Source organism: Ailuropoda melanoleuca, chromosome 16, assembly GCF_002007445.2.
Source record: "Ailuropoda melanoleuca isolate Jingjing chromosome 16, ASM200744v2, whole genome shotgun sequence".
Lineage (NCBI taxonomy): Eukaryota > Metazoa > Chordata > Mammalia > Carnivora > Ursidae > Ailuropoda > Ailuropoda melanoleuca.
Window position 1 is genome coordinate 80,699,006 of NC_048233.1, and position 24,975 is coordinate 80,723,980.

The following is a 24,975-nucleotide window of genomic DNA, read 5'->3' on the forward strand; positions in this document are numbered from 1 at the left end:
GGGGCCGTCACCTTTCCTAGGCCCATGGGCCTCTCCCAGGGACGGGGCTGGGCATGAAACTCGAGCTGTCTGCCCCTGAGACCTTCCTCCACAGGAGTGGCCCAGGGCTCTGTCAGGGCAGGCCCAGGTGATTGTCGCCTGGCCCTTTCTGGCCCCTTTCTTCCCCTCTCCGCCCCTGCCTTTCGGTTCCCCATGTCCCCGAATTCCAGTTCCGATTCGGGTGTCAGATGCCTTTACAGGTGAGTTGCTTGTGGGGCGGGCGTGAGGCAGAGGAAGTGGCTGTTTCCTCCCTGGGCAGGAGCTTCCGAGAGGGAGCCAGCAGAACGCCTGGAGGCTCTCTGAGTCAGGCGGGTCAGTCCCCAGGGAAGCGGCCTTCTTCCCGACCTCAAGCACGGGGGCGCTCGGGGCTTGCGATCCGTAGGGCACTAGGACCCGGCGGGGCGGAGGGGCTGCCCCTGTGCCGTGCTCGCTCCCTCCCACCCTCCTGCTCCGGCTCCCGCTCCATTGTCTGGGAGCTGCGGCCGCGGGCAGGCGGCCGGGCGGGCGGCGGCGGGGACCCAGCCGGCCGGGTCGGGGCGGCAGAGCGGGCGCGGGAGATGCCGGGCGCGCGGGGGCCACCTGAGCCGCCCGCCTAGTCCCCGCCCTCCGCGGGAAGGATGTGCGCCGGGATGGCGGGGCGCGCGGCAGCGGTTCCCCGGGGGCCCTGCGGCCCCTGGCTCTGCCTCCTGGTGGCCCTGGCCCTGGACGTCGTGAGAGGTCAGCGGGAGGGGGGTATGGGCGGGGCGAGGGGCGGCTGGGGCCCGGCGGGGGCCGGGCTGGAGGGATGTGGCGAGCCGGGTTCTCGGATTGAGCCCGGAGCCGGGTCGCCCCGCAGCGTGCCCTGAGAACCGGAGGTCTCACCCCCCAGATCTTCCCTCCAGCCGCGCTCCTCTGTCGCTTCCCTCACTTCCAGAACCCGGCAACTCTTCCCGATCCAGGACCAGCCGGGTCCCGGGCTCTCACAGCTAGCCCCCACGCCTTCCGCGAGCTCCCCCTCCCGCCCGAGCATTTAACCCGGCTGCCCCTGGCCCAGGCGCACCAGCTCCCTAATCTGCGATCCACAGAGCAGCACCCAAGTGGCTCCTAGCCCCCACACACCCACCATCGACCCAGCCCCCACGGGCATGGGAGGCAGCCCTTTTGCCTGGAACCTGAGAGGTGCGCAGTCGCCCTCCCCCTGCCCCAAGGAGAAATCCGACCTTGGAGTCTCCCGGGGATTGCCCCATCCGTGCCTTCCTGAATTCTATGGGGATCCCCATCACTGGAGGAAGGGGCAGCGATTCCTCTGTGCCCAGGGTGGGGGTCCGACTGCCCTTGGCAGGGCTATCTTGGCAGGGCTATGGCTGCTAGGTGGATGACACCACAGAACGGGGAGGGGGGGTGTTGGGGTGGGGGATAGTGAGGCATTCTCTAGCCCCCTCACCCTCAGGGCGAGAGCTGAGCTCTGGGTGCTGGGAGTCCGTGGGAGTCAGGCTTTAGGGCATCTGGTAATTATCCAGGCAGTAGAACCAGAGGAGGACGGGAGGTCAGGGGCTGCCCCTAGGAAGCCATAGTCACTCACCTGTTACACTTGGGAGCAGGATGTGTGGAGCCTCTCAGACACAAGCTCCTTGGTGGGGAGGGCCTTGAAGGAGGTTGAAACCTTCACGTCCCCCAGCCCAGGATGGGGCAGAGAGAGAGCTGGCTCTAGGGCTGCTTTCAGCCACCTGCTCCCCTCCCCATGGGACCTAGCAGGAGCCCTGATAACCTCTTATACAGAGAGATGAGGGAAGCCTTGTCACATCCATTATTCAGTAGCAATAACCCCTCCTCCAGACTGCTCGCCACACTTGACAAAGCCCTCCCCTGTTCACAGTTGTCACTAAACGCACACTCTACAGGTGAGGACTCAGGCTCCACGAGATGTTGAATGACTGACCCCAGCTTTGTTGAGGGAGAATTAAGACGTAAACGCAGTCCTCCAGGCTCCCAGAACATCCTCTCCAGGGAGAGCTGCCCAGGTTGGGGAATTCAGGAATGAGTCGAACAAGCTCCCCTGTCGATAGACAGGAAGACAGTCAATTCAGATGAGGCAACTAGGGGACTGGTGGGAGGGCCAGCAATCAAGAAGGGCTTCCTTAAGGAGGCCACATGACATTAAGGGCCGTGGGAGAGACCCAGAGTCCAGGGAGTGAAGCTGGACGTGCTCACCCTTGCCAACAGCGTCGGGAGGTGAGGCAGGGTATCCCTCTGGGTATAATGCCTGAGCTCTGACTCCCAGCTTCACCTCTCTCCTGCTGCGGGACCCCAGGCAAGTCCTTTAACCGCAGCCTCAACCTCTACATCCCGAAGATGGAATTAATAGCAAGAGAAGCTAGTTCTCAGAGTTATTCCATAAATTGAAGAGTTAATACATGTAAAATGTCTTAAACAGTAGTCTGCATATAGTTAGTGTTCGAAAGTGTTTATTACTACTAGGGCTAGCTAATAGTTGGTGTAAACCAAGTATGGTCTTAGAGGTCCTTTGCCGTTCTACTCATTGAATATTTTGGCTCTCTCCCCAGGCTTATGGTCCCCCCTCCAACCCCAATCCCACTTTTGGTACCCAGTTGGGACACGGAAAAAGGGAGCAAGTTTAGGAAACCAATGTGGGCTTGCCATGGCGATCATAGTGGGAGAAAGGGTGGGTGTCCCAGCAGTCTGGCCAAGGACCCGGGGACAGAGAAAAGTTCTCTGCTTTTACAAAGCTCACCTCATCACCATCTAACTGCACAGACCCTTTCTGGAGAAAACTGTGCCCCACAGACGCCTTGACACCAGAGGCGAGTGGGTAGAGGGCAGGAATGGGGAGAGACGTTGAGAAGGTTCTCCTCGGGAGGAAGGCCTGAGTCTATGGAAGGTAGAAGAAGGAAAGGTTTGGGAGCTGGCATCCAGCCCAGGACGTACATTCAAATCCTGGTGCTGCCATGTGCTACCTCCCGTTTCCCCATCTGTGAAATGGAACGCCTTCCTCTACACCCTGGAGGGATGGGACATTTCTAACCTTTTCTTCCTCCACTGCCCACCACCACTGTGCCCCAGGCTGGAGCTCAGTTCAGCCCTGGCCAGCTCTGGAGCTGTCATCATCTCTACCCCTTCTCCTTCAGTGGGCTGTGACCAGGACCCCCTGGATCCCGTCTACCTGCCCGCAGCCCTGGAGCTCCTTGATGCCCCTGAATACTTCCGCGTGCAGCAAGTGGGCCGCTATCCACCTGCCAACTCCTCTCTGGGCTCCCGATCTGAGACCTTTCTGCTCCTGCAGCCGTGGCCCAGGGCCCAGCCACTTCTCCGGGCCTCCTACCCACCCTTTGCCACTCAGCAGGTAAGGAGAGAGCACCAGCGACTGACTCCCAGGCTAACAGGACTCAGAGCCGAGGTCTGCTTGTGCCTGGCTCAGGGGTCTCCCCCAGCCCCAGCTGTGCTCCGTGTTTTCCAGAGGGGGAAAATGAGGCCTGTAAATGCCCTCTCCTGCCACACAGGGCCTGGAAGCCTGGTGTCCCATCTTTCCGGATCTTGCTTCCCCTCAACCTCCTGCTTTGTTGAGCACCCCCATTCTCCCTCCAGGTGGTCCCGCCACGGGTCACTGAGCCCCACCAATGGCCAGTGCCGTGGGATGTGCGGGCTGTGTCGGTGGAAGCGGCCGTGACCCCGGCGGAGCCCCATGCCCGAGTCCTCTTCCACCTTAAAGGGCAGGATTGGCCGCCAGGGCCTGGCAGCCTGCCCTGCGCCCGGCTCCACGCCACACACCCTGCAGGCACTGCTCACCGAGCCTGCCACTTCCAGGTGAGTGGGCGGGCCCTACCTAGGCCGGCCCTACCTGCTGTGCCAGCCCGAGGGTAGTCCCGGGGTAGGGAAGAAAGGGCTTACCGCTCCTGGGTGGTTCGGGAGTCCCAGACAAGCTGACTCCGTTCCTGTTCTGCCAGCTTTCATGGGGACCCTTTGAAAGGGTTATTTAGGGCCCCTTAAGGAAGTCAGTCCATTGTATATGACTTTGGGCAAGTAACTTAATTTTTGTGGGACTCAGCTTCTCCATCTATAAAATGGGGTAATAATAATTCCTACCTCATATGGAGCTGGAATAAGGAACAAATGAAATGAATGCAGTAGCTTTTAGCATGATGCCAATGGCTGGCATTGGCAACACTCAGCAAGTGTTGGCGTTATTGTTAGTATTACTTTTATAATCGCAACTGGCACTGTTTTGAAGTCGAGCACAGGAATCCACCAGCGAGCGATATTTTGCAGGCTTTGGGATTCTTCGAAGCCTGAGGCGTAGTCAGGGTGGTCCTGGGGCATCCTTAGCGGGAGGCATGGGGATTGGCTCGCTTTGGAATGAGACTGTTCCCCAGAGTCGAAGTGTGGCTTTTGGACAAGTTCGGAGACCCAGCCCCAGTCATGTCACTCATTGTGTCACCTGGGACATGTCTGTGGCCCGTGCTGGTCCTGCCTTTCATGGATCCCTCCTGCTCTGTGTTTCCTGCCGCGGGTGCTGGAACCCCATCTCCTGCCGCACCAACGATGCCCATTGTGTGTTTGCAGCCCTCCCTAGGCGCCTGCGTGGTGGAGCTGGAGTTTCCCTCCCACTGGTTCTCCCAGGGCTCCACCACGCGGGCGGAGCTGGCCTACACGCTGGAGCCTGCGGCTGAGGGCCCTGGGGGCTGCGGCCCCGGAGGGGAGGAGGACCCCAAGGAACAGGCCCTTCCGGTGGGTGGCGTGGAGCTGCGCCCAGCAGACCCCCCGCAGTACCAGGAGGTGCCCCTGGACGAGGTGGTGACTCTGCAGGTGCCTGATGTGCCCGTGCGGCCCGGCCAGGTCTTCAGTGCCACCCTTCTGCTTCGGCACAACTTCACAGCCAGTGTCCTGACCCTGCGGTGAGTCCTGGGCTCCTGGGGGTGGGGGGCGGTTGGAGGCAGGAACCTCTGCAGGAAGACTGGGAGGGTGCCTTTTCCTTTTGGGGTCCGTACTGGAATCCTTGATCTCTGCAAACACAGGCCCACCACACTCCCTCCAGGTCAGGCAAGTCCTGGCCACGGGCACAGCCCTGAACTTGGAGTCAGAAGCGGGAAGCTCCCCTTCCCCTGGCACCTCCCTGAGACTCCTTGCTCAGTGGGGCTAACATTGCCTGCTTCACAGGGCAGCTGTGAGGCTCCAGGGAGGGAAAACAGGAGAGGGCTTAGAAATTGCCAAGTGCAGTGCCTGGGGGTGCTTAATGCTCTAATGCCCCAGGACCGGTGTTTGCTCCAGTCAAGTTCATCTGCATGTTCTCCTGCCTGGTCCCTGGCTGCAGGTCCCTCACCTCTGGACAGAGCCCGCTCCTCCCCACAGGAAGGCCCTCCTTTTTGTGTCCCTCCCTTCAGGAAGTTCTCCCAAAGTAGCCCCCCAACCCAATTCCACTGACAAGGATTTGTAGAGTATGACTCGCCTCTCCCACCTTTGGGTTTGTGTGTGTGTCCTGTCCCTGTGTGTCTGTCCTGTCCCCCTGTCTCTCACACCCCCCTATGCCTACTCGCACACTCATTAGATCTTTCCCAGACACTTGAAGCATGCCCAGCCCTGTGTCTCCACTCTGGGGTTACAGAGAGGAGCAAGGCTGGGTCCCCATCTGGTGCTAAGGGACCCCAGTGCTAGGGAAAGGAGCTGTACGGCAGGCACTGGATTATATGCTTGGGGAGGTACGGGGTGTGGTGGGGGCCTGGGTGAGGGCTGGAGGAGAGGGGAAATTCATCCTGCACAGGAAAAGCCTTCTAAAGGAAACAGTATTTGAGTTGCTGGAGGCTTGAAGAATGAGCAGATGAAAAAAGGAAGGGCAGGCCAGGCTGAAGGCACAGCCCGAGCCAAGACTCAGAGGCATAAATGAGCTGCGTGTGCGGGAAGAACTTTTGGTGTAGCCGAAGCAGAGTGATAGAGGGATGTCTCAGCTAAAGACAAAACTAGACCAGATCCTGGAGGGCCTCGATGCCGGGATTAGACCTGACTCTGGGCGGTGGGTCTTTGAGTCGGGGAGAGCTGTGCGACCTGACCTGCACTGAGATGGGGTCCTTCTGGATTGGAGGACGCGGAAGCAGAAGGTTCAGACTGGAGGCGGGAAGGCCAGACAGCAGGCCGATGCCTTTCGCCCCTGTGTCCCTCCTCATTCAGTCCGTAGTTCAGCACCCACCTTGACACACTGGGCCTATGTCCTCTCCCCAGGATCAAGGTGAAGAAGGGGCTGCATGTGACGGCTGCCCGCCCAGCCCAGCCCAGCCTCTGGACGGTCAAGCTGGACCGCTTCAAGGGCTCCAAGCACCACACAACCGTCATCACGTGCCACCGCGTGGAACCCCCAGGGCCAGACTCCAGGTAGGTAACTCCTTTCCCCGGGGGGGGGGGGGCAGGGAAAGGAGTGAGCAGATGTGAGCAGGCACAGAACACTCCTTCAAGGAAGCAGCACAAAGCAGACACTGATTCATTCGGTTATCATTTATCCGTCCCCAGGTGCATGGCAGGTACAGCGAGTGTCTGTGAGTCTCACTCCAGGTGAGGCCAGCCTATCCTGGCTACCCAGGGACAGCCCTCGCAGCCACCACCCTGCCTCCCGCAGCCACCAGATGGGTCCCTTTTTCTGAGCCATTCATATTTCAGGAACAGCTCAGCTGCAGTTAACATTTAGGAACTCTTATTTACGCTCTGAGCCTGGGCCAAGGCCATGAGCGTCGTAGCTCCAGTTGGAATTCTGGTTCTGACACTTTCGGATGAATAACCATGGGCAAGCTGGTTAACCTCCCCCAATACCCCCCCCCCCCCCCCCCCCNCGACTAGAGTCTCAGTTTCCTCACCCGTAAAGTGGGGATAATAATACACCCCCTAGGGTTTGTGAAAATAAAATACTATATAGCAAGCACCCAGCCAGGGCTTGATCAAAGGAACCCGCAAGGGTTATGATTCAGGGGGTTGAGGGCCAGTCCTGGGGCTTTGAAGTGACTTTTGCTCCTGGGTAGAAATTGACCCCAGGTATTTATGCCCGCCCCCCATGGCTGTGGAGGGTGGAAGTCTGAGTGGAGGGGGACTAGGAAGGCAGGAGGGCAAGCAGGCTTTCCAGGGGGGTGGTGAAGTGGCTACATGGGTCTTCTAGAGGCTGAGGGTGTGTAAGGGCTGGGGCTCTGGAGCCAGGGCGCTCAAGTTTGATCGCAGCCCTGCCACCTTCAACTCTGTAACTTTGGGCAGGTTATGTGACTTCTGTCCCTCCGTTTTCTTCCCTGCAAATTGGGGGTTATCATAGGACCCAGCTCACGAATCTAGGAAATGCTGACAATAGCGCCTGGCCACTAGCAAGCACTCAGTCCCTCTCTCTCTTCTGACCAGCAGCCCCCTCGAACTATCCGAGTTCCTGTCGGTGGACTTTTTGGTGGGGAATGGCACGAGTGGGGGCGTGGCGGTCACTCGCCCTGTCACATGGCAGCTGGAGTACGCAGGCCAGGCCCCCGAGGCAGAGAAGGACAAAATGGTGTGGGAGATCCTGGTGTCGGAGCGGGACATAAGAGCCCTTGTCCCACTGGCCAAGGTAAGGAGTCCTCACCTGTGCCTGGCCAGGCATGGGGCCGAGCGAGGCAAAGAGCTGGGGGCTGAGCTCCTCCTGCACCCCCCCCCCCAGGCTGAGGAGCTGGTGAACACGGCTCCGTTGACTGGAGAGCCGCGGCGTGTGCCCGTGCGCCTGGTCACCGTGGACAGCGGGGGGGCTCTGGTGGAGGTGACAGAGCAGATCGGCTGTGAGTCGGCCAACACACAGGTCCTGCAGGTGAGTGGCACATGCCAGCCCCGCGTGAGTATGAGCACGTGCGCACGGGGATGCACGGACCCCTTCCCCACTCGGGTTCCCGAGAGAACAGCTTCTTCTTGACACCAGAAATCTCGTGGGGGGACCCACAGGTTCAACTTCGCTTATCCCCACCACCTCTCTCCACAGTTGGGTGGGAGCTGTGCCAGCTTAGGCACGTCCCCGTCCATTACTGTATTGACAAATGAACTGACATGGGAGAGTCAACAGCATATACTCTGGGGCATGTGACGGGCTCAGTGACTAGGGCATGTGACTCTTGCTCTCAGGGTCACGAGTTCAAGCCACACATTGGACACAGAGTTAGAGCCTACCAAAAAAAAAAAAAAGCATGTATGTTGGGACCCACAAATTTTAGTTTGAAACCCATCTTTATTTAGCTGTGTGATTATGGACGAGTCTCTTCACCTCTCTGAGCCTTGGTTTTCTAAGCTTTAATATGGGAATATAACAGACTGTTGTAAGATTTAAAAGCACCCAGGGGCACCTGGGTGGTTTAGTCGGTGAAACATCCACCTCTTGATTTTGGCTCATGTCATGATCTCAGGGTTACAAGATTGAGCCCCACGTCCGGCTCCGTGCTGGGCATGGACCCTGCTTAAGATTCTCCCTTTCCTTCTCTCCCTCCCCTACTCCCTTCCTCTCTTAAAAGAAAAAAAAAATGAATTAAAAGCATCGCAAGACACTCGACCAGCAGAGAGCAGGAGCTGCAGCAACGGCAGCTTTTAATACAATGTAACACGTATGGGATGTTAAAGTGATAATGATTAGAGCATTGTCACGATCCATGAGGTTAAAAAGGGGGGGGGGGCGGGTCAACTTTCTCCATTTTGAAGTTCTAAGAGGGGAAGCCCAGAGCCTGCATTTCCTAAATCCTGGCTGCCTGACTGAAAAAGGTGTCTTGCCACTTACGATGGCACTCTGTCCCTGTGTGAGTGGTTCCCTCCTGAGGGCTCTCGAGTGGGTAGGTCTGTCTGGCCTCTGCCCACCTCCCTGTAGTCGGTTGCGAGGTGTCCAGCACAAAAGTCAGATAATGAGGAGCCAAGTGTGTGGGTTCGAACTCTCCACTACCAGGAGAGGGATGTTGTTGGACGTAAATAGCCAGTTTCCCCAGCCGGGCCCCAGGTGAACTTGGGAATGGCTGGTTCCTCCAGAATGGATCTTGGATGCATGGCGAAACTTTTTTTTTTTTTTTAAAGATTTTATTTATTTGAGAGAGAGCACGAGGGGGGTAGAGGGGCAAAGGGAGAGGGAGAAGGGAGCCATACTGTGCTCAATCCCAGGACCTGAGACCATGACCTGAGCCAAAGGCAGATGCTTAACCAACTGAGCCACCCAAGTGCCCCTTGGTGAAATCTTCTTACTCTTAAGACCTGCCAGTAAAATGCAGAACGAATTTCAGCCCTGCCCCTAATGGTGAGGGCTCAGGGCAGCCCTCTGTGTTCCATACCTATCTTCCAAGGCTTAGCCCAGCTCCTGCCCTCCCACAGGTGTCTGAGACCTGTGATGCCGTGTTTGTGTCTGGCAAGGAGACCCGGGGGGCCCGCGGGGTGCGGGTGGACTTCTGGTGGCGCCGGCTGAGGGCCACGCTGCGGCTGACGGTGTGGGCCCCGCTGCTGCCCCTGCGCATTGAACTGACCGACACCACCCTGGAGCAGGTCCGAGGCTGGAGGGTCCCTGGCCCAGCCGAAGGGTGAGTGGAGGCCTTAGCAAAGTTGCTCTGGGACCCAAGAGATGGTGCGGGGAACACGGCCATGGGCTCAGGCTGGGGTCTAAAAAACTGCCCTATTGCTTCCGGTTCCTCCTACCCACCTGCTTGTCACCACCCAGCCTCTGGCCACTTTATTTGTAATCACTGACCTGTACACTCCCTCTCCCTCTTGCATGCTGCGCTTCTCCCAAGTGCAGATCACTTCCTAATTCCTGGATAGCCTGATTCTTCTTGCTTATGTTTCTGCCCACCGCCTTCACTCTCCTCCTTGAGAAAGTAAGACCTCGAAGGCGAGGGGTTTTGTCTCTTCTGTTCACTGCTGCGTCCTCAAAGCCTAAGGTGGCACCTAGCTCAGTAAATACCGAGAAAGTCCCACCAGAGCCAAGGGTGAGGTGGCCTCAGGAATCTGAGCGAGGCCTTCCGGACAGTGAGCTCCCCAAGGTCTCCCCCGTTGGAGAGGGTCTTCCCGCCTCCCCAAGAGCCAAGAATTCAGGTGAAGCGCAAGAGGAGGGCCAGGGCAGCTTGATAGACTGGCATAGGCACGAATTAGGAACGGGGCAGTGATGCCATGCCAACACGTAGAGAGGCAGAAGTTTGAAGAATGCGCGCCCCTCGGAGCTGGGAGTCTCCAGAGGGCGGGGCCCTCAGCGGCTGGGGGCAGAGCCCGAGCTGACGCCCCGCCCCCGGGCCTGTCCGTCCCGCCCCCACCCCAGGGTGCCAGAACCCGAGGCTGCAGCGCTGGCGGAGGAGGCAGCAGAGCGGCGAGCCCGAGGCTGCCGCCTGCAGTACCAGCGAGCCGGCGTGCGCTTCCTTGTCCCCTTCGCGGCCCACCCGCTGGACGGCGGCCGCCGCCTCACCCACCTGCTCGGCCCCGACTGGCTGCTGGACGTGTCCCACCTCGTGGCGCCGCACGCACGCGTGCAGGACCCACGCGTGGCCTCGCTAGAGGGCGGCCGCGTCCTGGTGGGCCGGGAGCCTGGCGTCACCTCTATCGAGGTGGGTAGACCCCCTAAAGGCGTAGGTGGCCCTCAGAATGTTCATGGGCAGGTATGAAGAGTGTCAGAACGGGCCCAGGGTGTACCAGGGCAGGTACGAGCCCAGTGGGATTGGGGATTGGGTGAGACTAGGATGGCCCGTGTAATGGGTACACCCTCAAAGCATGAAGGGCTGGGGTTGGGTATGTGGGAACCAGGTCTTGAGAGAGAAGGGAACTGTTCCCTAGGCATGGGATTGGGGTCCTTGTATGCACAGGTCGTATGGAGTGCAAAGGGTGGGGAAAAGCAGCACGTGCCGATGATGGGGCTCAGAGGGGAGAGGCTGTCTGTGTACCTGCCCCCCCATAACTTGCAGCTCCCTCTCACCCTCAGGTGCGTTCCCCACTGTCTGACACCATTCTGGGGGAGCAGGCATTGGCCGTGACGGATGACAAGGTCTCGGTGCTGGAGCTGCGGGTGCAGCCGGTGATGGGCATCTCACTGGCCCTGAGCCGGGGCACTGCCCACCCCGGGGAGGTCACAGCCACATGCTGGGCACAGTCAGCCTTTCCCGCCCCAAAGCAGGTGACAGCTGGGGGTCAGGGGGATGAGGTCAACATCTCCAGGTGGGGGCTAATGACAGGGGGATGGGAAGCACCTGGACCCCTCACCTCAGGGTTTTCAGAATGAGGACTAACTGCCCTGTGAGGTAGTGAGCTCTCTGCGGCTGGAGGTGATCAAGCACTGGCTGGCTGGAGTGTGGCAGTGGGAGGTTGGTTAGATGGCTCTGAGGACCCTCCCGATGATTCAGACCCCAGGGCTGAGTGGCAGACAGGTGATTGACGCACGTCCCCTCTCTCCCTGTGTTTTGTCCATCTGCCCGTGTCTGTTTTCTCTCTGATCTCTCCTCCTCCGTGTGGCCTGTCTCTGTGGGAGTGGTCTCTGTGTGCATGCGTGCGTGCCCTCGCATGTCTCTGCCTGTGTCCGTGTACCCCACAGGAGGTGGCCCTCTCCCTTTGGCTGTCCTTCTCTGACCACACCCTGGCCCCCGCTGAGCTCTACGACCACCATGACCTGGGACTCTCTGTCTCAGCCGAGGAGCCCGGTGCCGTCCTGCCAGCCGAGGAGCGGGGTGCCCAGCTCGGGGTGGTGGTGAGTGGGGCGGGTGCCGAGGGGCTGCCCCTGCACGTGGCTCTGCACCCGCCTGAGCCCTGCCGCCGGGGCCGCCACCGTGTGCCCCTGGCCTCTGGCACTGCCTGGCTAGGGCTGCCCCCTGCTCCCACCCTGGCCCCTGCCCTCCCATCCAGCCCTGCCCGGAGCTCACCGGCCACGGAGGCCAGCATGGGTGGTAAACGATGGGAGGCAGGTGGTGTTGGGGGCAGCGGGGGTGTGAGGGGCAAGTTTGAGCGGGCAGAGGAGGAGGCTGGGAAGGAGGCAGAGGCTGGAGAGGAGGAGGAGGAGGAAGAGGAGGAGATGGTCCCCGCCCCTCAGCGGGTCACCGACCTAGAGCTGGGCATGTATGCTCTGCTGGGCATCTTCTGTCTGGCCATCCTCATCTTCCTGGTCAATGGTGTGGTCTTCGTGCTGCGCTACCAGCGCAAGGAGCCCCCCGACAGTGCCACCGACCCCGCCTCCCCCCAGCCGCACAACTGGGTCTGGCTGGGCACTGACCAGGAGGAACTGAGCCGCCAGCTGGACCGGCAGTCCCCTGGCCTGCCCAAGGGGGAGGGGGGCTGCCCCTGTGAGACTGGGGGCGGAGGGGAGGCCTTGACTGTGGCCCAGGCACCTGCGGGGGGCACCACCAGCTCCTCGAGCACCCTGGCCCGGAAGGAGGCCGGGGGGCGGCGAAAGCGTGTGGAGTTCGTGACGTTTGCGCCAGCCCCCCCGGCCCAGCTGTCTGAGGAGCCCGTAGGGGCCCCTGCCGTGCAGTCCATCCTGGTGGCGGGCGAGGAGGACATCCGCTGGGTATGTGAGGACATGGGCCTGAAGGACCCCGAGGAGCTGCGCAGCTACATGGAGAGGATCCGGGGCAGCTCCTGACCCTCCCCGCCTGCCCAGCCCGGCGCTGTCGGCCTCCAGCCCGGGCAGCCGCCTGCTCACCCTCTGGTGCTTGCCGATCCAGCTCCCCTGCCTGGGCTCTCAAACGGACGCCCACCCGGGCCCCCACTCTGCCCCGCCCCCTCCCCCGTCATGGACCATGCTCGTGAGGAAGGGCTTATGCCCCTTATTTATGAGAACCATTCCATCCTAACGTTGGATACAGAATAAACTCAAGGAACCCCCACCGGGGCTGCTGCTGTCTGTGTCCTGGGGAGAGAAGTGCGGGGTGGGGGGTGTTCAGCCCCTGTCCCTGCTGGGACAGCTCTGGGGGGTTGGGCCCCGGGCTACCCTCTCATAGCGGCCGGCGATCCAGATGAACAGGAGCGCCGTGGCGGCCTGAATGCTGGCCAGCAGGAAGAAGTACAGGTCCAACCGGCAATTGTTGATGTTCCCTGGGGAGAGAGGGGCTTGGCCTTTGGGTCGGGCAGGGCTCCCCGGGACTGGCGGCTGCAGCAGTGTGGGCACGGGCGGTCCCCAGGGTTTCCTGTGCTGCCTACAAGTCCCTGTTGGCTACTCCAGAAGACCCCAGAGAAAGGTGGCCCTTCAGCCAGAATGACAGACTGGCTTGGAGATCTGCCGAGTTCACGGATTCCTTTTCGCCAGTTAGGGAAACTGAGGCCCCAGGTGGGGAGGCCACATTGTGGGCAACTGGCCAGGTTCAGGCTGGAACCCGGGTCTCCTGAGTCCAGCCCGCTGTTTCACTCTGCCTGGGGTCACAGCACTCAGTAGCTGCCACCTCCTTGCCAAGCCTCCCACCACCCATGTCCCACTCCCACGGAGGGCCCCACACTCACCAAAGTCCTTGGGGCAGTACAGCCAGCCCCCGGGCAGGGACAGTAGGGCCACGAGGCTGGAGCCCAACAGTGAGCCCACTCCCGACAGGCAGAAGAAGATGCCCATGATGGCGCCCTGCATGGAGCGCGGAGCCTCGGAGTACGCAAACTCCAGGCCTGCAGGGGGAGGGGGAGACCCAAGCGGCCGGTGGAGGAGCAGGAATGAGGCCCACCCAGCCTCCATCCTGGCCTCCCCTGCATGACTGCCCACCCTGTGGCTAGGACGACACCCCTGTGACCCCTTGCCTCTGCCCTGCTCGTCTATTGCCCTGGCTGAACACCTCCACCTGGATGCCCCCCCATTGCTCTGTCTCCCCTCCTCCTCGTCCTCCTGGGTCTCCCGTTTCAGGGAATGCACCCCTCTCTTTCCCCTACCCTCTCTGCCTGCCTTCAACATCATCCCCAAATCTTTTTTATTTAACCTCAGAACTCTCATGTGCCCTCCTCTCTATTCCCTCTGCCCTGGCCCAAAGCGCGGCCCTGGTCAGTTACTGCCCAACGCCTGCAAACCCCTCTTAGACCACCCCCCTCCTTCCTGTCTTCCTCTTCACACAGCCAGATGGGTCTGTCTAAAAAAATCTCTAATGGGATCTTTGACCTGCCAGAATCCCCATGGTGGTGGGGGGGTGCTACTGCCCTCAGGAGAGACTTCAACATCCATCCAGGTGTGGCCCCGAACCTCCCCAGCCTTCTGCACACTCACCACAAGGCTTAGCTCTGTGCATCTGCAGCTCCCCCTGCCTGCTGCCCATTGGGTTCAGCCTTCCCTGCCCACCCGCCTCCTCCCCGCCTCGTCCCAGGGGCTTTCCCTACACCCTAGAGTCACCACTGCAGCCCTCCCCTGGGTTTACTGTCTGCATGACTGTCTGCGTGACGGTCCCCCAGTGCGGAGTGAGTCCCACCAGAGCCTAGCCTCAGCTGCGTGAGGAGCCCACCTCCACCCCACAGCTCTGGCTCACAGCCCTGCGGCGGGGGAGACAGACATACTGCATTATTCCGAGATGAACAAGAGGAGGATAGAAGGACTCCCTCTGCCCAGGGGCCTCAGACAGGGCTTTACGGAGGCGTTGGCATTAGGCCCGGCAGTGAAGGGGAAAGAGGAGTTCACTTTGAATCTGAGACCCGGGGAATGACGAACATGACACTGGGGACGATGGGGGAAGTCGGTAGGGAGTGTCTTAACCACCTGCACATCTCCAGTGCCTATCGAGTGCCTGGCACGAAGCAGGTGCCAGTAAGTCTCCACCGGGGAAACGCGGCCCCGCTCAGACAACCTGGCCTTCCTCCACACCCACAGACTCCAGAAGCTGTGCCGTGGAGCTCTGACTTCGAGGCAGCACGAGGCAGACCCCATCCCTGGTGCGAGAGCAGGGGTGGGGTCCAGCCTACCTGGGATACTGGCGAAAATCTCGCTGATCCCAATGAGCAGGTACTGAGGGATCTGCCACCAGATGGACAGCGGGGCTGCATAGTACACGTCCTTCCCGATCTGCTGGGACACCGTCTGGTTGCTGTGGACGTACTGCAAGCGCTCCATCTCCAGGCCTCCTGGTGGGGGAGAGAGGGGGACGATAAATAGCCAGGCCCACCATCCGCAGATTAACCCAGGGCAGAGCTTGGCACATGGTGGGTATTCACTAGGTCGTCAGTGACCGAGCAGCGGGAAAGGAGATGAACACGGGCCCGGGGCCGGGTGGAGGCCCAAGATGTGAGTTTCAACTCTTTGATTTTTGCCTTGGCCGCTAGGAAGCTCAGAATGAGGTTTTGCACTCATGAACAGGAACAGCTTGCATTCGTTGAGAGCCAGTTATGACCTGGACAAATGCCTTCTTGCAAATGGAGAAAGACAAATTGAGGTTAAGCAACCAGCCCAGGGTCACCCAAGCTGATGAGTAGTTGGGGCTGGGTTTGAGCCCCTGTGTGTCTGATTTCACAGCTGGCCCCATTTCCAGGGACAGAGACAGAGATATCATGTGATTTCTCTACCGCAGGATCCAGAAGGGTTTCTAACCTGGCTTTCAAGCTTACTTTTATCTCCTTGCCCTTCGTTGCTTCGGAGACGGCTGTGCTGTCATGGCCCAAACACTGGATGTGGTGGGAGGTGACGTAGGTTCCAACCCTGAGCCCTGCCACTGGTTCGCTGTGTGACCTTGGGCAAATCACTTAACCTCTCTGAGATCCAGTGCTCTTACGCAAGAAGGAGGACTAAAGATCCCAGGATTGTTGTGAGGATGAACTAGGACAAAGTGCATTAACGCACAGAGCTGAAAAAGAACCTAGTTTGGTTTTCGTCCTTGCAGCACAATGCTGGTTTCTGGGCTTTGATTCCCCTGGCTCATCGTGATCCAGGCACGGAGCTGGGTGTCTCGCAGACTTCGCCTTTTTTAATCCTTACAACACTCCCGCTAGACTACGTTCCATGAGGGCAGAACCCGGGTCCTGCACCGGGGCTGAATGAATTACTATCCCCATGGCAAAGACGGGACTCAAAGACGCTAAGTAACTTCAAAATCATTAAGTTACCAAGTGAAAGGGTTGGAGGTTTGTGCAGTAGCATGAAAGGCTTCTTTACCCGAGCCCCTTTGTAATAAACGGCTTCAAATCCTTTTGAACTAGAAGGAAGAGAATAAATGATAAATTCTTTTTTTTTTTAAAGTGGCCGAGTGTCTGAAAAATTCTTCAACACACTGATTGCCCACGTGCTTTATTCATAGCAGTGAATGAAAAAGAAAAAAAAATCCTGTCTTCAGGGAGCTTACATCCCACTGGGGAAAATCTTTTTCCTTCTCTTGGCCTGAGTTGCCCCATCAGTCGAGACGAGGGGAGGCCGGACTAGAGGAGGACGGTCCCCTTCAGCTCACACCCTCTGGGAAGCCAAGGCTGACACCCAGGGCGGGAGGGTGTACGTGGTCCAGGCCCACGGTTCCGGCATTGGCCGGAAGTGGACCCAGCCTCCGCCCCCACGTCCCTCCACTCGGGCCCACACACCTGCCACAAGGACGGAGGCAAAGCCGAAGAACATTCCCAGGGCCATCTTCTGCAGGGCCGAGGGGAGCAGCTTGCAGCGCAGCAGTAAAGGGTCGAGCAAGTGGTCCTTCACAGGCACCAGGATCAGTACCACCACGACGTTGGCCAGGAGGAGCCAGGCTTCTGGGATCTGGGCAAGAGGGGGCCAAGCAAGGCAGGCTGGAAGAGCGGAAGGAGCTCTGGGCAGGAGTTGGGAGCACAGGCCTCCAGACTGTTCCTGGGTGACCCAGGGTCAGCCCTTTCCCCTCTCTGGAATGCACCTTCCTCAGCGGGGTAAGTCAGGGATGGGAATAAATCAGAGTTGGCAGATCGGTTCCTCTGGCCTCTATCAGTTGTAGTGGCTGCCTGGAACATTCTCGGGCTCAGCATGAAAACACGTCAAGATGGATTAGTGAGGTCTGCCCTGGGCAAGGAATGACGGTGTAGTGGCAAATGTCGTTTCTCTGCCAGCTCTGAGGGTCTTTGATGTTTTAAGACTTTGAAATGCCGAGGACCTGATTTGGAAAGTTCTGGGGAAAGACAGACATCTGGGCATCCAGGGCTCCCAGAGAGTGAGGGAAGTCAAGGTAGAATTGAGGGCCCCGAGAGCACCTAGCAAACGGTTAGGCCTCAGAGCAGCAGTGGGTGCGAGCGAAGCTGGCCTGAATCCTACGGGGCGGTTGAGCGTCTTAGCAGGACGCCTGGGTTGGGGCACAAGTTCACCCATCCTCCTGTTCCCCGAGGACCCCCTGCACCTGGGTGTGGAAACAGCTTCACTTCCTCCTGTTTGCAGAGGAGGCACCCAGCACCGCCTGCAATGGGGGCTGAACGCCCACCTGGCCTCTTACCTTGTAGCCTCTCGGCTGGGCTCTCAGAGCCACGGAGCTGTTGGCAGGGTAGTCTGGGAAAATGTTTGGGATGCGGAGGTGAAGACCCTGCAGGACATATGTGGACTGCATCTGCCAAGAGAGACGGAGCCGTGGCTGGAACAGAGCTGGCCGCCGCGCCTCCAGCCCAGGAGACCGCCAGCTCCTAGATGGGCATTCTTCAGAAGAAGCACGGAGACGCTGGGCAGCTGTCCCCTCGCCCAGCCTCGGGGGACGTGACCTCCCTACTGTCCTCCCTCCTCAGGAGCCAGGCTAGGTCGGGAAGCTTCCTTCGCTCTGCTCTCAGGCCCCTGAGCTGTGTGTGCAGCCTTAGCCCGGAGCCTGGGCATGGCTGGTCTGACTCACATTTGGTGTCTCCAGGGCCTGGCACAGAGGAGGCGTGGATAAACGTTTGTTGACATGAGGACGATAATGACATGGCTGTCCCCACAGGGAGCTCTCATTTGACACCGAGGCCAAGCTGCATCCCACGGGCTGACACAGCAGAGGCCCTGCATAGACTCCAGCCCACCAGAATGGCTCTGGGCAGAGCTGCAGGGGCAAGGTCCAGGGGGCCCACTGCCATACCAGGTGTCACCCCTTTCGCTGCCCTACAATGCAGGGGGATCTGGGGCAGGGGAGGGCACTCAGGTTGCTCAGGACAGCAGCTACCGGCCACCTGGTGTGTGAGGATGTCAGTATTCTGACAGCCAGTGTGACTGAGAATCAGCTACAGACACACACACACACCCTCCACGTGTCCCTGTCCCCTCGCCTTTGTGCACCCAAAGTGGCAGGCTGGCCCAAATGACCCCCATCTTCTGTAACACAAAACAAGTTTCCTGGGAAGGGGGTGTGGAAGGCAAAGACCTTGTCATCTGGGGGTTAGAAGTTGGGGTTAGGCGGCTGCCCACCCTACACACACACACATGCACACGCACGCACACGCACGCACACCCGCACACGCACACACACGCACACGCACACACACGCGCGCACACACGCACGCACACACACACACCCACACACACCCACACACACGCACGCGCACACACACACGCACACACCCCCCACTAACCTTCCCTTCAGGAAATGGTGGGAAGCAGCAGCTCTCAGACCTGGTTGAGTACCAGTCTCACCTGAGAAGTTTATCACTCTAGAGACTTCCCCCCACCACCCAGGTGGTTCTGAGACACAGCCCAGGTGGGGAATCACTGCTGCGAAGTATTCAACGAGCTGAGCTGGCCGTGGGGCACTGGGCGACTCTGGGCCTCAGTTGCTGCGTCAGACAATCTGAATGCTCTAGAGTCGTGAGAGCCTCCAAGCCACCCGTTTTACACACGAGGTCCAGACAGACGGGGTGACATTCGAGGCACTGGGCCCCAAACGCGTCTCCAGAGTTCCTCATGCTATTCATTATCAGGATGGCTTTGTGCCAGGCCCCACATAGCTCCAGGTCACGCTGTGGACCCCTGCCTCCCTTTCCACGTGCTCTGGGGTTCTACGGTGAGAGCTGAGGCCCAGCAGGGGACCGGGGAGCCCGTGCCCCCAGAGCGAAAGGGCTGTGTGCTCACCTGGAAATACACCATCCAGTAGGGTACCAGGGTCACCATGACGGGCAAGATCTTCACCAGCACCTGGAAGTTGGCGATGTCCTCTTGGGGGGAAGGGCCAGGCTGGGGAGACCTCTGGTTGGGCAGAATTTGGGTGCCTGGAGGGTCTCTGTGGGGCCATGGGGGGCAGCAGATAAAATAGCAGCCATCACCACCCCCACGGCCACCATTATCCCCTAATTTAATCTTGCTCCCCTATCGCCAGTGACCACGACCGTCACCTCCGAAATCACCCATCTCCTCCCTCCACCACGAGCATCGCCTTCTCCATCATCACCATCATCACCATCCTCGCCATCATCATCGTTAGTGAGGCGATCACTCACCAAAGCCAGCCTCCCACCGACTGTTCATTACACTCCTTGTCACTGTCCTCACTGTCCCCTCCTTTCTCACACAGGTGGCTGATCAAGACCCCCCCCCACCCCGGAGCTGAGGCCCAGCCGTCCTGGGGAAAGTAGACCAGGGACTGTGGCGAGCGGAGTGTTGGGGGATTTTTGGCCTCACAGCATCAATGTGCCGTGGGAAGCAGGGAAGTCCCAGTCCAGGCCTGACTCAGAGACAGGGGTCGGCCCGGGTCTGATGTACCCCACAGCACCCCCACTTGCTGTCTCCAAGTCCATCCTCCTCCACAGAAAACAGTACGGCCCTCTCCCTACCTGAAGAGGAGAGAGGCAGCAGAGAGGTAAGGGTGCCAGGGAAATGATCAGGAAACAGGATAGATCAACACTGCTGTGACCTTCCCCCTTTGCCCTTTGTCCTGACAGGTTTCTAATCCCTTCTTGCTCTAGAGCCTTGCTTCATCCTTTGAGATGCTGAAATGGATAACACCAGCGTGGTCATTTCCAAAGATGGCCGCTGCCAGCTTTTCCAGCAGTGATGTCACTGCTCCGCCCATGGGCGATTCGCTCCCCTGCCCTGGAATGTGGGCGGGCCTTGTGGCTGACCCACGGAGTGAGCAGAAGTGGTGGCTCTGGGACTTCAAGCCCCATAAAGGCCCCACGGCTTCTGCCTCCTTCCCTTCAGAACGTTCACTCTTGGAGAGAGCTCCCTCCTCTTGCAACCCAGACACCTTGCCGTGAGGAGTTCCACCCACAGGCGTGAGGCCACATGACGGGGGACCTGACGTGGACTGCCAGCCATGTAAGTAAGTCATCTTGGATGTTCTAACACCTTCGGGTCCCCAGATGACTGCAGCTCCCCCCACCCCAAGTGACATCGCAAGAAGGAGAAGAACTGTCCGGCTGAGCCCAGTCACCCACAGAATCGTGACAGGTAAGAAAACGTGGTTGCTTAAGCCACGGAGCTCCAGGACGGTTTATTGGGCTGTGCTGGATCGTTAAAACCAAACCCCACAGCAATGCACCAGCTTGGACAAACATGTCCTGCCCCTTTTCCATCTACATCCTACTGACAAGATCTGTAACCGGCTCCAAGTCCGGACACAGGTTTGCTTAGCATAAGTAGTCAACTAACTTTAGGAAGGACAGAGGGCAAAGGAAGCCGGTGTGCGTGAGCGAGGCTGTTCAGAACTATCCACCCTGGGATGCCGGCTGATGGAGGGGGGGCAAGTTTGGCTGGTTTCTTAGACTTTCTTTCTTTCTTTCTTTCTTTTTTTTTAAGATTTTATTTATTTATTTGACAGAGAGAGTGAACAAGACAGAGCATGGGGCTGTGGGGGGAGAGGCAAAGGGAGGGGGAGAAGCTGACTCTCCACTGAGCAGGGAACCCAATGCGGGGCTTGATCCCAGGATCCTGAGATCATGACCTGGGCTTAACAAAGGCAGACGCTTAACTGACTGAGCCACCCAGGCACCCTCTTAGACTTTCTTATACTTCATACCAACGTGGCGTTGGATTATTTATATTCTATCCCAACAGCCTTTGCTGGTACCATCGTCTCCACCATCAACCAGCCCCGCTACCTTTGTCAGTCACCACCAACTTATCTTCACCGCGCCTGCTAACCAACGTCCCATCGCTACCTCAATGGTCACTGTCAAGACCATGAGTGGCCTCCCACTTTCTACAGTTAGTCCATCAGCAACAGCACTGGCACCATCACCTGGACCTCCGTCACCATCCTCAGTCACAGCGGGCAGCTCTGGCCCTGGCACAGCAGGTCGTCATAAAGGGCTACCACGGGAGCTGACCCAGAACGTTCTTCCAACTGGACCGTGCCTCCCCAGGAGGAGATGGCACGTCTCCAGGCTCCGTGGCCCCCTTCACCAAGAGCCCCCTTCTTACCGGGCAGGGTGTCGGTGCCACAGCCGGGGACAGCAGTTTTGGAGAGCAAGTTTAAGCATGGAGGACACTTGGCTGCCTGTGGGGGGCTTGGTGACGAAGATGGGGGTGGCAAAGAGGAAGATGAAGAAGGCCAGGCCCACGCAGCCCACGGTGATGCTGTAACCCAGCAGGAAGTTGATGTTCTGTTGGATAAAGGCCACCACCAGCAGCGATAGCACGGCACCCACGTTGATACTCCAGTAAAGCCAGTTGAAGAAGCGGCGGCTGGCATGGCGGCCAAGATCCATCACCTGCGGGGGAAGGGTGACAGTAAGGGAGGTCCAGGGGCACCCTGCCACAATGGACCTGCACCCCCTTCCCACAGAGGCACTTCCTGGGTCAACAGGCAGACATTCCAGCACTTTCCTGGTCCCTGATCACTAAATAGACACTCAATAAATATCGGTTGATTGAATGAATAAACCTTTCCCTTGGGAGTCACTTGTTAATGATCAAGACAGTTGGGCACAGCTGTTGGCTCATGCCCATGGCATACAGTGCTTTTTTATTTTCACCAAGGAGTCCACACAACAGATGTCTCTCATGCCATTTTGTTCATTTCTTGTTGATTTATTTTTTTTTATTTTTTTTTATTTTTTTAAGATTTATTTATTTATTTATTTATTTGACAGAGATAGAGACAGCCAGCGAGAGAGGGAACACAAGCAGGGGGAGTAGGAGAGGAAGAAGCAGGCTCACAGCAGAGGAGCCTGATGTGGGGCTCGATCCCACAACGCCGGGATCACGCCCCGAGCCGAAGGCAGACGCCCAACCGCTGTGCCACCCAGGCGCCCCTCGTTGATTTATTTCTTTGTCATTGACTGAAAACCTATGCATCACCTTTATAATCAGAAGAAAGGCAATAAAGATCAAGTCTTTCTCACATTATTAAATATGATGTATGTGTATTACTGAGAGAACAGTTAAAAGCCTAATTGAGAATTTCCTCTGCAATTTGGAGATGCAGAGTTTTCTACTGTGGCCCATCCCTTCCCCTCCACTTGCTCCCTCTGATATATGCCCAGTCAAACAAGGTTGGCATATCAGGGAAAACAGAGGTGGTCTCGGACACAGCTCTAACAGCGGGTTCTGGCCTGATGAAAAAAAAAAAAAATCAGGCCCCCCAGCAAGGGCAGAAAGACTGAAAATCTTTACCCAGGATTTGGATCAATCTGTAACAGTCAGGCCCCAGGCCCCCTTCCAGTCCGCTGGCTCGGGTCAGTTGCTCCCATGCCCTGGTCCCAGATTCTGACCCAGCAGGTCTGGGGCAGGGCCCAGGCATCTGCATTTCTAAAAAGCAGTGAAGACTAGAGGTCAGTTTTCAAGGTGATTCTGTATGCTGTTACACCCATCACCCTTTCAACAAACCAGTGCATTTCAAAATCCACTGTTCTCCTTTTTGTCAGGCTTCACTTTTTGTGATTGCATTGGGGGAAAAGTTTTTTTTTTTTTTTCCTTTTCGAAAGGTGAAATTATAGTCCATACCAATGCATGCCCTTAGAGATTCTGAGGGGTCCTCTAGGCATTAGAGGGGGAGGACCATATCCACGCAATGAGAATTTTTGCTGTGGACTTTCAAGCAGAAAATTGAATAAGTCCCATTATGTGCAGGTACTTCCATTTATTAATTGGATGCAAATGAACATGACAATCGCAGCTCTAAGGGGAAGACCAGGCAACCCATTCAGGCCATACATGAGCTCTCCCAAAATGAGCACTTTGTCAAGAATGATGGATGGCCCCTTCTGAAATGAGCAAGTGTGTTAAAAACGTGGTTTCTGGGTATGGCTGTCTGCCGGTTGGTGCCAACCCTTCCCACCCACACACCCCTCCATCTGACTGCTGCCCTGAATTCTGCAGTGGCCCTTCACTGCTTTGGTGTACCCGCTCCCGTTACCCCCACCCACTCTCCACTGTAGCCAGAGACACTTTTAAAGAACTCAAATCCAGGGATGTCCACCCCTGCCTGAAATCATTTCAGTGTTTCCAACCTATTCCATGGGTCAGGTTCAGATCCCCTAGGGCAGCCTAGGGCACCAGGGGGTGTAGTGGATGTCAAGGAAAGAGTAGAATGAAGGGAAAAGAAAGATTCCTGTTGGCAGATGTTGGGGGTCTGCTAGTCTGAAGGAAGGTCAACAGTAACCAAGGAATGGACAGGCCACCCTGGGGGCACCGAGTCCCCCATCATCAAAGGAACCCAAACAGGCTGGATGAGCAAGTCCTTGGCAAGGACACTGGAAACTGTGTAGGCTGCTGAACTGTGGGGGCCAGCCGGTTGCAATGATTCTTTTAAAATGTCTACTTCATGGTGGTGAATACATACAATTAAAGAACATTTGAAAAACAGAGGCAATAAGGGAGAAGTACAGTCCTGTGACTGTTGCTACAGTCTTTTCCGGTTTCTCCTTTTAGCTGACTCCTAGTCTTTTCATGGGGCTGTAATCACACTCTGTACTCAGTTCTGCCTCACTTTTGCTAACATCACGTGTGGTTGTTTTAATCATATTATATATCACTTAAAATGATTGTCTAATATCCCACAGAGTAAAGCGTCAAAATGTAGCCATATCCTTAGGCATTCACTCATTCCTTTGGTAAATATTTATTGAATTTCTCCTGTGTGCCACGTGCTGTCCAAAAGCATACAGAGAAAGGCTCCGAAGTTGAGATATTTGCCCAAGAGCTCCTAGCGTGTGAGTGGCAGAGCTGGGATCCGAACAAGTCTGCGGGACCCTACCTCTGGCGCTCCTGGTTAGGAAGGGGCTTACTCCTTCCCTAGCCCCCAGATCCCTACCACACATAAAGATGGGGCTCGTGGTGGGACCTGAGGTCCAGCTACCCTTCCCTCTCGTTGACCTGCTCTCTATGGGACCTTGGACAGGTTGATTCATAGCCTGAAACCTCTGTGTCCTCATCTGTGACGTGGACATAATAATACCACCTACCTCCTGGGTAGTTACGAGGATTAAAGAAGTTAAAACATTGCAAGCAGCCCATGGTCCAAGAAAACCCACTGCGGTTATTACCATCGTGGCCATCGCAACCGTTGCTAGAGTTAGCTCCCCCTCTTCTTTCCAGTAAGGAAACCAGGAGCAGAGAGGGGAAGTGGTTTGCCTCAGGTCTCTCCCGGCTCTCCTCCGTCTCAGCCCCACGAAGCTCTCGGGCCCCGCGCCCTCCCTGGGCCTCGCTGGGCGCGGAGGCGGCCGGCCGGCCACTCACCTGGTCCGCCCCGAAGGAGGTGAGGTTGCTCCTGATGGAGCTGGCGGCCAGGGCGAGCAGCAGCAGCCCGCAGTAGACGGTGGGCGCGCAGTACGGGGTGGGCGAGAGGCGCGTGCAGTCGGCCGTCGGGCAGGCGGGCCCCAGCGGCGACTCGGGCACCTCGCCGCAGAAGGAGCGGCGGCCGTCCGCGAAGGCGGTGGCGGGCAGCAGGCTGGAGGCGAGCAGGTAGAGCAGCAGGCTGACGGCCACGGCGCGGTAGCGGCCCAGGTACGCGTCGGCCAGCCAGCCGCCCACGGGCGCCAGCAGGTACGAGGCGCCCAGGAAGACGAGCGCGGCGCGGGACGCCTGCTGGCCATCCCACTGGAAGCTGGCGCTGTTGAGGTAGAGCACCAGGTTGGCCGAGACGCCGAAGAAGGCGGCGCGCTCCAGCGTCTCCACCAGCAGCACGGCGGCCGCCGCCGTCCGCCGCCACCGTCGGGGCGCCCGCGGCCTGCGCG

The 24,975-nt window shown here is 58.2% G+C and overlaps 2 protein-coding genes across 3 annotated transcripts; one reads left to right on the forward strand and one right to left on the reverse strand.

Annotated features, from left to right (window-relative positions):
• The first annotated feature begins 488 nt into the window (after positions 1 to 488).
• On the forward strand, positions 489 to 12,897 carry TMEM132A (transmembrane protein 132A). 2 transcript variants are annotated; one of them, XM_034646565.1, is made up of 11 exons: positions 489 to 756; positions 3,165 to 3,379; positions 3,622 to 3,840; positions 4,597 to 4,928; positions 6,247 to 6,396; positions 7,399 to 7,597; positions 7,688 to 7,831; positions 9,361 to 9,563; positions 10,295 to 10,577; positions 10,949 to 11,140; positions 11,555 to 12,897. In XM_034646565.1, the coding sequence occupies exons 1-11, from the start codon at positions 657 to 659 to the stop codon at positions 12,593 to 12,595; spliced, it is 3,078 nt and encodes a 1,025-aa protein (XP_034502456.1). In that variant the 5' UTR covers positions 489 to 656; the 3' UTR covers positions 12,596 to 12,897. The 2 variants fall into 2 exon arrangements, with proteins under 2 accessions (XP_034502456.1, XP_034502457.1); XM_034646566.1 differs by having other exon boundaries at positions 7,402 to 7,597.
• On the reverse strand, positions 12,893 to 24,970 carry SLC15A3 (solute carrier family 15 member 3; the record flags this gene model as incomplete). Its single annotated transcript, XM_011236522.3, has 8 exons — positions 12,893 to 13,047; positions 13,450 to 13,605; positions 14,878 to 15,036; positions 16,477 to 16,645; positions 17,343 to 17,453; positions 18,935 to 19,082; positions 21,221 to 21,510; positions 24,479 to 24,970. Coding segments are annotated over 8 exons (1,680 nt in total), but the record flags the coding sequence as incomplete, so codon positions are not given.
• Positions 24,971 to 24,975: the final 5 nt, after the last annotated feature.